Genomic DNA, 13,688 nt, shown 5'->3' on the forward strand with positions numbered 1-13,688 from the left:
GAGGCAGGGCAGGTTGCAGGGGAAAGGAAAAAAAATGAAACAAGATGGGACAGGGAGGAAGACAAACCATTAGAGACTCTTAATTTCAGGAAACAGCCTGAGGGTTGCTGGAGGGGAGGGGAATGGGAAGGATAGGGTGGGTGGGTGATGGGCATTAGGGAGGGTATGTGCTATGGTGAGTGCTGTGAATTGTTTAAGACTGATGATTCACAGACCTGCACTCCTGAAACAAATAACATATTGTATGTTAAAATAAAAAAATAACTACAATCTTTGTTACACTGGTTATTGCAATACAAAAAATAAAATGACAGTTAACCAAAAACGCTTTTATTTTAGTCTTCAAAGAACAAACTGTTCTTTTTCCAAGAGAATAATGATTAACTTACAAAAATGGGCATTTACAATGCATCTTCAAAACATTTCCCTTTAACGGGAAACTTGGCTTTACAGAATCCAAACATTAAAAGGTTAAAAAAAAATTTCTATCTTGTTGTCATTATAACACAAAACAGTTAAGTCAAGGAAATCCATTCATACTTCAGGACCTTCTCCTCCAGGAACCAGCTGCATAGAAGGAAAAAGAGCTTTATTAGTAACACCACCACCCACACCATCTAAAAACCCCTCCTCATCCCTCTCTGCTCCCCCCTCACATTCCCATTTTCACTAGATCATTGCTTCTGTTTACAATTCCCAACATCATCAATTAATATTTAGAGTCTAAACAATAATTCTTGGCAAACTAAAAGATTTAAAAGCCCAAGCAAACTAATCTCCAAGCCTACTGTCATTTTCGGCTTAGCTTTAGAGCCTTGATCACAAGAGCATCTTCTTCCCAACTTAAACGCCACTGGGCCATGAACACTTATTTAGTAGAGGCAGGTAATCTGTAATACCTGCCTCACAAAAAATGGGCTAACATCTAAAACAACAACAACAACAACGAAAACAGCTTCACTGTCTTACCATTGTTATATTATTTCCATTTAGCAAAATTTGATCTAATTTAGTGATCCTTCTTCCTTCTGGTGTGATTTCACTAAAAGAAATAAAATAGAATCAAGATAAACAATGAAAGTCAAAGTCAACATTCTAATCCCTAAAAAATTATTCTTGAATATAAATAAATGTGAGGTCAAGCAATTCTATCTGTGGTTTTAGGGAACAAAGGTCATCCACTGGATGACCAAAAGCAACATAGTGAACTGACTGGCCTAAGATCCAAACCCACTCTGGCTGATCTTCATAAAAGAAGCTGAAACTTGCCAAGGAGATCAAACATGAAATGGAATGTTTACTATTAAACCAATCTGTAATCAACCCAATTTTGAAAGCAGACACTGGTTGTGATCTTTATAACTAATATAATGGAGCCATCATTTATACTTTATGTTATAGTTAAATGCTCTCACTATCAGTACCTTGATTTGCCTGAGCCCAAACATTCTTGGCTGTTTTTAGTTTCTTTTATGTTAAAGATCTGTCTCCATTAACTTCCTAACAATTCATTAATAATTACATGGTAATAACTGCAGGATCCAACTTTACCAGAGTCAGTAGATAAAATTTCTATCTCTAAGGTATTTCCAACAGGCAATGTTTTCTCATAAATCATTTTAAATTCACTAATACTAAAATTGACTTAAAGAGAGATTCCCCCCCAGCCATTTCTTTAATTTTTAATACTACTCACAATTCAGTGACATCCTCCAGTACCATATCTGAAATTTGCTGTCAAGGTTAAATTTACTCTGGCTTCTACCTTTATTCAGTTTTAATTACAATGTTTAATACAATGGCTCAAATACAAAATACTTGTAATTGGCAGGAACTTTATCTTCTTTCAGTACACACACCTCTTAGAACGCTATCATGCTGAGAATAAATTTTTATTATAATAATCAGCAAATACTGTCAATATTCTTACTTCTGTTCTTAAATACTCAAGGAAATCCCACACCACCACTTTTCAAAAGGATACTGACAAAGTCATCAAATCCCAAAAGTGTGCCAACAATTTCTTTATCACTCTTCATCACAATGTGAATTCTTGATCCTATACATTTGTCCACAAGCTCTATATATTTAAAAAAAAAAAAAGGAAAAGGGGGTGGGGAGGAAAAAGATTATTTTACTTATTCATTATTTCAACAAATACTTGAGTGCTACTGGCACTTGTTACCTGCATATGGTGAAAGATAAACCAGGAATTCATTCAAAAACTTTAGATCTTATAGCACATATCCCTGTTGCATAATTAACGAAAATTTTCTTTATACCACTTACCTCTCCTTTGTTGAAGTTTATCACGGTTTATGATTTTATGTTATTTTAGGTTATCTAATTAACATATGAATCCCCACTATCAGAGTCTAGTCCCATGAGAGCAGAGACTGTGGTTGGTTTCCCATAACTATATCCTCAATGGTCAATGCCTGGCATACACCAAGCATTCAAAAAGAGTTTGTGGAATGAAGGAATTAAAACTTCTAAGTCACAGCCACCTCTAATAAATCAATCAATTCTTCATCGACAAAAATTTGCTAGGCACAGCCGTCTTCACCAGAGATTTCTTCCTGTCTCTATTTCTGTGCTCTGACAGCAGTTTGAACATCTCTTTAGCTGGCTTAGTATTACTTGGCATGACGTTTACTTGTCCAGTGTTCTAGCTCCTCCAATGGTTTGTGTGCTATGTGAAGACAATGGGTGTGATTTAAATTTGTCGAATAGTGCCCAGCCATTGAGTCTAGTGCATAGAGGCTCATTAACTGCTGAGTAACAAAACCAGTTTCCAGATATCTCTTTTAGGCTCATCCCAGGCGCCAGTGCTTCTCTCAATAACCAGCCATACAACACGGTCTTACCTGGGGTGCTTAAATGCCAGGTGGAGGAGTGCGTGTGCTACCCATGACTGTAGAGGCAAGCCCACAACAAGGAAGGCTGACGACGCATTACTTAGTGTGGACCTTTCCGGTGACGTTTGGTTGGGGAGTCACAAGTCCCTGCCTCAAGGACCCCTACCCACGCTGAAAACGCTTGGGCTGCCCGGGGCCACAGAGACTTGGGAGCCCAGGGACGAGCAGCGGAGGGTAAAGCACTTCCTCGACACATTTCCCCCAACACTCGGCTAGGGGCTACTTCAGCCTCAGCCCCTTGGCCCCCCAAACTTAACTTGAACACCCCGGTCCCCAACCCCACGATTACCTAGAGGCAGCAGCTGCGACGGGTTAGTGGTAGCGTTAGCCGCCATGGCTACGCCGGAAGTGGCCTGCCCGCACGGACGTTTGCACGGCGAGTTTGAAAGAGCGCGCTTCCGCTCCACGCCCCCGCCCCACCTTTCCCGCAGCCTGGGCAGGCTCGACCAATCTGAGACCGAACGTGCGATCCAACAGTCCGCGGAGTCGCGACCAGCCGCTTCTTTCCCGGGAAGAGTTTCTGTCCACTGAACAATGTGTAGTCTCGGCAGTTACCCGCTTTCCCCAGGCTCCGACAGACGTTAAAGAAATCCTGCCTTGTGAATAAAGTCTTCCTGTAACCCAGGTTTTGCAAACCACAGCAACCTTTGAGTCGTCTTATTGCCCCCTATGAAGATGCATCTCACCTCAAGCCAGGATCTTTCTGCAGACCAAACCGATTCATTTTTTCCGCGACCAATTCACTGTGTTGCAGTTTTTGTAAAAACCATTTTTGAAAGAATCTACTCCTGGGGAGCCTGGGTGGCTCAGTAGCTTAACCCTTCGACTCTTGATATCAGCTTAGGTCTTGATATCAGGTTGTGGGTTCAAGTCCCTGGTTGGGCTCCACGCTGGGTGTGCAGCCTACTTAAAGAAGGAGAGGCAAAGAATCTATGGCTTCTTTTAAACGTCCAGTGAATTAAAAACCCACAACCAGCATTTTTTTAACTCTTCTAAGGTGGAAATTTAAAATACATTTTCTTTTTATTTCTACTACCTTATTTATCATTCTTACCTTGTCATATCTAGGAGTCTAATTTATTACAGACTACGTATTCACTTTCAACACTCACTGTCTTGTCTAACAAGCAACCAGCAGATGTCACTCTCTGTTAATGTCTTCGCACTTAGGAAACCATGCTTTTGCACTTGTTCTTTTTAAGATTTTTTTTTTTTTTTTTTTTTTTTTTTTTTTACAGAGACACAGTGAGGAGGGAACACAAGCAGGTGGAGTGGTAGAAGGAAAAGCAGGCGTCCCGCTGAGCAGGGGAGCCGGATTTGGGGCTGCATCCCAGGACTCTGGGATCATGACTTGAGCCGAAGACAGAGGCTTAAGCACTGAGCCACACAGGCATCCTTCACTTCTGTTTTAAAAAGAATAGAAAGCAAATTCTTTGCATTAAGTATGTTTTATATTTGTATCCCAGGAACTTAAAGCTGAAGAGTCTAAACAGGAGACCAGAAAGACCATCATTCGTTCATACAACAGATAGTTGTAATGCCTCCATCATTCTTTGATTGAACAAATATGCATTTAGTTACATACTATTTGGCATTTTTGCTGAGTATAAAACAGTGTACAAAACAACTACAATGTCTTCTGCCCTTGTAGGAGCTTAAGGATGAATGCGGGGAGAAAGATTACTACCAAACATTATGTACAAGGCATATGAAATTTAGCATATAAAGCAAAAAGACCTCTTAGTTTCAGGGACCCCAGAGAACTAGAGATTTATGGTATGATTTAAGGAAATGTCGGTAACAAGATTCAGAAGTCCTAACAAATGGCTCCTTCAGTTCTAAACTTCCTAGGGTTCAGACTTCTAAACACCAAACCAATTCTGTATTTTTTGTTTTTTGGGGGTGTTTTTTGTTTGTTTGTTTGTTTGCATTTCATACCTACTGAGCACCTACTGTGTGGCTGAAAACTTACAGATACACTTAATTAAAATTTTTATGACTATCGTGTGAGACAGGTGTTCAAATGGAATTCCTCATGCTCAGAGAGGTTAGATAACTTGCCTACATAGGCAGTTTGGGAAATTTCACAAAGGAATTGATAGAAGTCTAGTCTTGGAGGGTTAAAGAACTGGATAGGCAGAAAGGGGGCAGGAGCTGCCTTTCAAGCAGAGGGAACACCATGTGCAGTTGGCATGTGCCCACCACCAAACCTATTTTGCTGCACTTTTATTTCAATTTTACATACTTCTTCTAACTTTGGCATAAAACTCTTGCCTCCCCAAATGTTTTCCTTTAACTCCAGTCCTTAATGATCTTACTTTATTGCATTTCAGATGCCCCAAGTTCTGGTAAAATCCTGCTCATCCTTCAAGACCTGCTCAAACGTGACCACGTCTGTGAAGTTTCTCTGACCTGCAGACTTGGTAAGCTCTCTCGTTGTTTCACAACAATGTTAACAGTTCTTAAAATTCTCTCAATGTATACTCCTGTAATTATCCTTATAGGGGGTTACTTCCCTCCCCAAAGACCGTGATTTCCTGTGTCAAGAATTTTGGTAAGTAGTAGAGTACAGCAATTACATTCATTTGTTCTGAAGTTAAGTGACTTTGGTTCAGATCCTATCCCTACTTCAATTCCTTCTAGTTATTTGACCTTCAGCAAGTTATTTAACCTTTCTAAGTTTCCATTTACCCACTGGAAAAAAATGAGGATAATAGTATCTACTTTGGGATTGTTATGATTAAATGAAATAATCCATGAAAAATGGCTAGCAGACTGACACACGCTGCCTATCCTTAAATGTAAGCTGTTATTACTTATCTTTATTTTCTAATATTTATTAACATGATGGTTGGCTTAGAGTAGGTGCTACAAAAGCTGGCATTGCTAGCTGGTTTCACATTTATCTTGTTTCATAACCAGACATAGATGAGGCAACAATTTTTTTTAAAAGATTTTATTTATTTGTGTGAGGAAAGAGAAAGCACACAAGCAGGGCAAGCAGGGGGAGCAGCAGGCAGAGGGAGAAACAGGCTCCCCACTGAGCAAGGGCCCTGGGATCATGACCTGAGTCAAAGGCGGATGCTTAACCAACTGAGCAAGGCATCCCTTTAATTTCTTTTGATGCACTGTGCCTACCACAGTTCCAGGTGTATTGTAGGGTCTAATAAATGTTCTTTAAATTGATTCTATTTATTCATCCTCATCAATATTCTCCTTAATCTTCATAAGATTCTAAAGACTAAGTAATGCCAAATTTGTTTGTAAAGCCCTTTTCTTTTCCTGGTTTTCTTTTCTATTTCTATTCTTGTTTTATTTTCATACCATAATGAGAGTAGGGACCAAATTCAAAGCACTCTCGCTACTTAATAGACTTTAAAATTCAGGAAAAATATAATTTCAGAAAGTTAATACTTTGTTTTCCATTAGCAATTTTCAATACTATTGATAAAGAAGTAAGTCTCTCTATACTCTGAAAAAGGAGATATAGTTCATTTACACAGTAGAGTTAATGGGGATTGCACGGAGTGGTTTTATTTTATCACGTTCTCTCCTGAGACAAGATACAAAAAGAAACAACAGTCCAATTCCAGATGAAGAATTTTTAATGAACTTGAAAACATGTCATTGCTCTGTGTCTCCAGGGTTTTTCTCCCCTTAGCTTTTACTTACAGAGCTGACATAAAATAGAATCTATAATTCATCATAAAATATAGGTAACTTAAAGAGGCTCTTCAATTTATTATGTGTTCAGAGAAGCACTTCTAATTTTTTCCCTGGTGGTAAATGTCATCACAAAAATACATGCAAAAGCTTCCTTTCAATATAATGTTCAGAAAATATTCTGTTATCTCAAATTATTTACAATCTTGGTAATCTTTCAACATGTAAAGTAAGGAGAAATTTCTATTTTTTTTCCTCAACAGCTATTTGTCCCTAAAGACAATATCTTGTTCATGAATTTATTCTATATTAATACAGTTCATTTAAAAAACAATGTAAGGGGCACCTGGGTGGCTCAGTCAACTAAGCGTCCTTTTTCAGCTCAGGCCATGATCCCAGGGTCCTGGGATCAAGCCCCATGTCAGGCTCCCTGCTCAGTGGGGAGTCTGCTTCTCCCTCTCCCCACCTCTTGCTTGTGCTCTCTCTTGCTATCTCTTTCTCAAATAAATAAATAAATAAATAAAATCTTTTAAAAACAAAAACAATGTAAAGGTTGTCATTCTAGACTATTAAGTGACCAGCCTATATATTTGGAGATGGAAAATTTTCTGGAAATTCCCTTGTTTACTTTCTCTCCCAGTTTTCCTGATAACATACTTTTCAAGCATTTGAGCAACATAATAGTTATGAATAAATGATTTAATCTTAGTTGGAAGGTCTAGGATGCAAAGCGTTACAGATTTTTATAAAGCTGTAACTGAAGGACACCTGGGTGGCTCAGTGTGTTAAAGCCTCGGCCTTCAGCTCAGGTCATGATCTCAGGGTCCTGGGATCAAGCCCCCCATCAGGCTCTCCGCTCAGCCGGGAGCCTGCTTCCCTTCCCCTCTCTCTGCCTGCTTGTGATCTCTGTCTGTCAAATCAATAAATAAAATCTTTTTTTTTTTTAAAGCTGTAACTGAGTTTCCTGCACAATGAATTAAGTAATTCACTGTAGATATAAAGTTCTTTTAAAGGGATTTTTACTTGACAGTGAAAGAGAGCACAAGCAGGGGGAGCAGCAGAGGGAGAGGGAGAAGCAAGTTCCCCGCTGAGCTGGGAATGGGGGCTGGGCTAGATCGCAGGACTTTGGGATCAAGACCTGAGCAGAAGGCAGATACTTAACTGACTGAGCCACCCCAATGCCCTACCCTTAAATCTTTTAAAAAAGACTGTTCTATTAGACTTTAATTTGGGGTATGCCAATTGTGGAAAATATTGAGGCAGGTGGAAAAAAACTGTAAGATATTCTCCATGCAGGGAATACTATAATTTCACATACAGTTCTGAACCAACACCAAGAATTTTCGAATATAGTAAGGAAATGGTAGAAACACCTTGAAAGATTTCTACAGTATTTTTATTAGCATTAACACACTCCTGCTGAATCATAGAAGCTAAATTCTTTTATAGGAAGCCTACTGGTTTTCTCAGCTATACTTCAATTAGAATGCAAGTCCTTAAATTACAAGGCCAGGAGTGTAAAATAATACCTGCTAAGGTTGTCTAAACTAAGAGGCAACTGGTAATGGTAAACTTCACAGCCAATTATTGCAGTAATCTCGAATTCTATTTGAAGCAGGCACCTATCCTTCAGTCTTTAAAAATAAAATTGGAGTACAATCAGTTAGGACATTAGATATACTGGTGACAACAGACCACGTATATTTTGTACTGACCAGAGTACTAAAGCCAGAAAAAAGATAGAATGAAAATTATATATATATATATATATATATATATATTTATATATATATATATTTAAACATCGGAATCAGAATAATCATTTACAGGTCTCCTTGTAAACTTCCTTTATTGTCGAGGATATTTTACTGCAGGCCTTGAGACGCTTCCAGTCTCCTATACATAATACTTAAATAAGAAAGAAAAAAAAAAAACCTAGAACGAAGCAAAAGAAAAAAACCTGGAGAAGCAAGTAATTTAAAGGTTGAATACACAGTTACAGAGCCCCACCAATATGACTCCCTGTTACCGAAGCCAGAGAGGCGAAGGAAATGAATGAAGAAATTGGATAAGAGAGAGTGAACAAGAAAAGACGTTTAAAAAGGAGGAAAGCTAAAGAAAGAGGACGGAAGGGGCGGAGATTTTAAGGAGGAAAAAGAGAGGGGAAAGGGGAAAAAAGCGTGTTAAGGTCGCCCCGAAAAGGCAGGCGACAGAAGTGCCTTGTGGCCCCGCAGGCCCCGCCCCATGCCCCGCCCCCGCCCCATGCCCTCTCCTCTCGGACCCCGCCCCACACCCAGGACCCGCCCCGTCAGGTTCCCTCCAGGGCCTGCCCCGCCCCTCGTCGCCGGCGGCGGCCGCCGCATCAGGTGACAGCCCGGAAGCAGCGGAAGCGGATGAGGGTAGCGCGGCCGCGGCCCTGGGGGGCGGCACGGAGCTGCGGGAGCCTCGGCCTCCTCCGGGCCGCCTGCGCGGCCCTCATGCGGCGCCCTTGCTGACACCTGAAACCCGCCGCTTGCCGTCCTCCTGGGGACCGCGGGGTTCGCCGGGCCCGCCGCCCTCGGCGGTTGAAGTCGGCGGCTTGCGGGCCCGCGGTGGCCGCCCATGGAGAAGGCCGGGCGGGGAGGCGATGGCGCCCCCCGGGGGCCCGTACTGCACATCGTGGTGGTCGGCTTTCATCACAAGAAGGGCTGCCAGGTGAGGAGGGGGTTCGAATCCGCCCCCGGCCGTTCGTGCGGTCGCGCGCAGCTGGTGCCCACACCCCTCCGCTTGGCTCGGTGCTGTCTTAAGCGCCCTCGGCCCTTCTGAACTTCACACCTGCTCCTCGCACTCGGCGCACCTGAGGCGCATTCCCCACACTCCCTTCTTTCTCCTGCCCCCGAAATTGTTTTGAGCAGCGGAGTTCTGTGTTGGTGTGTTGGGGTTGGTAGGTGTTCAGGCTCTTTGGTGGAGTCGGAGGATGAATCGAAGGTCAGCCCCACTCAGTTCCTCATTCATCTGAGCCTCCATTGCCTTTCCGGGCGTCCACCTATAATGGGAGCCTTTACAAGAATTCAGCACTTGGGCTTCGTTTTCAAGGTAATGAGCTCAGTGGGCTTCCACACAAATGTTTAGGGTTGGTTGAAGCCCAGGCGGCGTCGTGGGAAAATGAACTTCCTTTGTTTATCTGTGGAAGCCCTAGAATCCGTCCTTTTTGGGTGGTGTATTGACTCCTCCCCCCCTTCCCACTGGGCCTTGGTTTTGCTATTTGATCTTGTCCAAATCTTGCCTTTTGGTGAGAAATTGACCTTTCCAGTTCAGTTGCGATAAGAGATGATATATTTACCGGGCAGAGGAGTGTGCAAATACAAAGTCATTTTTATCACGCTTCTTCACTGAAATAGTGAACGGAAACAATGGGACGTTTGCAGTATATACATTGGAGGTAGGAGAACAAAACAGAAACAGAATTATTTCGTGAGCTCAAACGCTGGAAGGCAATGATGTCATAATGTACTAGCGAACAGGAAATTGAAATGTGTTAAAAATACCGACTGCCACTACTAGGTAATGTAGCATTTCATTTCTTGCGTTTCACAGAAAATAAAACATTTTAGAAGACTTTGCTGGCAAAATTTAAATTCGTTAGAGGATGGTAACAGGAAAGTGGAGTGAATAGATAGTTGTGATTGTGTGTATTCTAACCATTGCTTAACTTTGTAGTATGCTATTTTGTTCCTTGTCTCTCAGGGGAAAATGGCATAGAAAGACACCGAGGAGAAAGTGGCATTATTTAGTGTGGTATTAAAAAAAATTCCAAGTAGCAGCAGTAGAGTATATGTTTTTAAAACATGGCCTTATATTTAGAAGAGGGTGGATATTTGAGATTGTATCTTGGCATGCAAACACCGTGTTCATTAGATTTTTAATACTTTTAAAATTTTTAATTTGATTAATGTAGTGTTAGTTTCAGGTGTCCAATACAGTGATTTCCACAATTCTCTACTCAGTGCTCACCAATATAGGTGTGTTCTTAATCCCCTTTACCTGTTTCACCCATCCCCCACCCACCCACCCACATTCCCTCTGATAGCCACCAGTTTGTTCTCTGTAGGTAAGTGTCTGGACTTTTGTTTTTTGTTTTCCCTTCCTTTTGGTTTGATTCTTTTTTTCCTTGTTTATTTCTTTTTGTTTCTTAAAGATTTTTCGTACTTTAAAACTTCACATCTTTGATCTTAATTATCATTTTATAACTCACTTTGGATATGGGTGAAGTAACTGAAACTTGGAGGAAGTAAATTGATCTTGCTGATGTCACACTGCAGAACAGACCTGGAGTCAAATGTAGAATTGCTTCTGCCATCAGTGTGTTCATTCTGCTGAGCTGTATGGCATTTAGGAGTCTTTTAGGATAAAGAAGTAGGGGCCCACTTCCAAACCAAACTGGGACTTTTAAAAACAAGAAGAAGGGGGCAGTTGGGTGACTGAGTTGGTTAAGCGACTGCCTTCAGCTCAGGTCATGATCCTGGAGTCCCAGGATCCAGTCCCAGTCCCAGAATGGAGTCCCAAATTGGGTTCGCTGAGCAGGGAGCTGGCTTCTCTCTCTGACCCTCCCACCCCAATGCTCTCTCTCTCTCTTTCTCATATAAATAAAATCTCAAAAACAGGAAGGAAATATTGGTAAGAGAGAGAATAAAATCTTTTATTTTTTGCTGTCATCTAAATTCAGGATTATGTTTTATACCAGTTTTATTGTCAAAAGGAATATAGCTTATATTCCCAGAAAGAAAAATTACTTTAGGAAACAAATGTGGTGTTGCTTAGAGATTAAAGAAAACTGAACAACAGATTGTAAAATGAAGGAGGCTCTTTCAGCTGAAGTAGCACTGCTGGATGCCATGGCCTTTCACTGGATTTGTTAGGCTTTTGGTTTCAGCATTGAGGTAAAGACAGCTGGTTTTGTTAAATGAACACTGTTGTGGGAATCGGGAGACCTGGATGACGTTCTGGCCTCACAGCTCCCATGACCTCGAGCAAGTCCAAATCACTCAGTTTTGCTGTACCTCATTTTCCTCTACCAGATTTCTTCATGAGAATTTTAGACCTGGCATGGGTCCCTAGAGTTCATTCTACTCTCATCTCCCTTCAGTTTACAAATGAGTAAACTGAAACCCAAAAACATTAAGCAACTTAAGAACACTTAGCTAGTTTGGTGCTGTCAGAAAAACCAGAACTGGACAATAGTTAAAGCAATAAAAACATTTGATTCAGGAGAGCTATTTTAATAGGGGAAAAGAGACCTCAGTATAGAACTGGGACACCTGGGTGGCTCAGTCGGCTAAGTGTCTGCCTTCTGCTCAGGTCATGATTCTAGGACCCCTGAAATGGAGTCCCACACTGGGCTTTCGAGCAGCAGGGAGCCTGCTTCTGCCTGCCGCTCCCCCTGCTTGTGTGTGCAAGCACTCCCTTTCTGTACCTGACAAAATAATTTTTTAAAAATCTTAAAAAAAAAAAAAAAAAAAAACTGGGCTCAGTTATGTATGTGCTTCTGAAGCGAGCACATGGGCTCAACTCTGAATACAAGGAAAAGGAGACATTTATGGCCAAAGAGTAGAGTTGGAGGGTCAGTGGATGGAAAATTCCTACATCAGGAGTAAAGGGGGTTTCTAGCTATACCTAGCTAAAAGGATTCATGCTAAAATTAGATAATGCAGGGGCGCCTGGGTGGCTCAGTGGGTTAAGGCCTCTGCCTTCGGCTCGGGTCATGATCTCGGGGTCCTGGGATCGAGCCCCGTGTTGGGCTCTCTGCTCTGCAGGGAGCCTGCTTCCTCCCCTCTCTCTCTCTGTCTGCCTCTCTGCCTACTTGTGATCTCTCTCTGTCAAATAAATAAAATCTTTAAAAATAAATAAATTAATTAAAATTAGATAACGCAGAAAACAAGGAAGCCCAACAAGTGAGGCCCTATTTAAGAAGAGAGTTCCGAGGAGCCTAAGGAAATTTGGGTTAAGGAGAGACTCAGCCATAACACTGAAACCCGGATGTCCCTAGTCTTTGTAATCAATTTTATCTCTTCTAATAGCAGTTTTAGGTTGTAAGCACTTAGTAGAAAGGAAAAAGGAAAAATACATGCTTATATATATTTTTTGTAATGCACATGATATTTCACAAAGACCAGGGCGATGATTTTTTTAATAAATATACTTGTTGAGTAGAGTAGTGTCTGTTCATCTGGGTTGCTGATAGAGTGGAAGAAAATATAAAGAATTCTGCCACAGTGCATTGAAAGGTTCTTCTCTACTTTATAAATTTTTTTTTTAAGATTTTTATTTATTTATCTGACAGAGAGAAATCACAAGTAGGCAGAGAGGCAGGCAGAGAGAGAGGAGGAAGCAGGCTCCCCGCTGAGCAGAGAGCCCGACGCGGGGCTCGATCCCAGGACCCTGAGATCATGACCTGAGCCGAAGGCAGCGGCTTAACCCACTGAGCCACCCAGGCGCCCCAGGTTCTTCTCTAAAGTTTTAAGTTTTAACTCCAATATAATTAATACACAGTGTTGTATTAGTTCCGGATTCATAATATAGCGAAATCCCCGTCACCTATTTTATCCACCTACCCACCCACCCACCTCCACTTTGGTAACCAACAGTTTGTTCTCTACAATAGAGTCTCTTGTTTTCTTTTTTTCCCCTTTGTTTTGTTTCTTAAATTCCACATATGAGTGAAATCTTACGGTATTTGTCTTTCTCAGTCTGATTTCATTTATTATCATTATATACTTAGCTCCATCCATTTTTGCAAATGGCACAATTTCATTCTTTTTTATTGCTAAATAATATTGCATTATGTATGTACCACATTTTCTTACCTGTTCATCTATCAGTATTGCTTCCATAATTTGGTTGTTGTAATGCTGCAATTAACATAGGTGTACAAATACTTTTCAAATTAGTGTTTTTGTGTTCTTTGGGTAAATACCCAGTAATGTGATTACTAAGTCATATGGTAGTTCTATTTTTAATTTTTTGAGGAAGCTCTGTACTGTTTTCAGTGACCGTGCCAGTTTGCATTCCCAATAGGTTATTTTCTTAGTGCTGACTGAAAGAATGAAGCTCTTAAAAATTACACTTACC

At 41.0% G+C, this 13,688-nt stretch overlaps 2 protein-coding genes across 6 annotated transcripts in view; one reads left to right on the forward strand and one right to left on the reverse strand.

The window, feature by feature from the left end:
* Positions 1-308: 308 nt before the first annotated feature.
* LSM5 (LSM5 homolog, U6 small nuclear RNA and mRNA degradation associated) lies at positions 309-3,307 on the reverse strand. The gene is made up of 5 exons (XM_047695945.1): positions 3,208-3,307; positions 1,985-2,080; positions 1,697-1,724; positions 970-1,042; positions 309-567 (listed from the first exon to the last, which is right to left on the reverse strand). The coding sequence occupies exons 1-5, from the start codon at positions 3,251-3,253 to the stop codon at positions 535-537; spliced, it is 276 nt and encodes a 91-aa protein (XP_047551901.1). The 5' UTR covers positions 3,254-3,307; the 3' UTR covers positions 309-534.
* A 5,615-nt stretch (positions 3,308-8,922) lies between these two features.
* The window catches only part of AVL9 (AVL9 cell migration associated), a 62,614-nt gene continuing 57,848 nt past the window's right edge, over positions 8,923-13,688 (forward strand). For 2 of the 5 annotated variants that reach the window (XR_007121387.1, XM_047694218.1), the window contains exon 1: positions 8,923-9,275. Coding sequence is in view for 3 of the 5 variants with exons in the window: in XM_047694218.1 (XP_047550174.1) it covers positions 9,183-9,275 (93 nt within the window). In the remaining 2 variants the exon portion in view is untranslated. The remainder of the gene's footprint in view (positions 9,276-13,688) is intronic. The other 3 variants (XR_007121388.1, XM_047694221.1, XM_047694219.1) reach the window with 3 other exon arrangements.

Source organism: Lutra lutra, chromosome 11 (genome assembly GCF_902655055.1).
Source record: "Lutra lutra chromosome 11, mLutLut1.2, whole genome shotgun sequence".
NCBI lineage: Eukaryota > Metazoa > Chordata > Mammalia > Carnivora > Mustelidae > Lutra > Lutra lutra.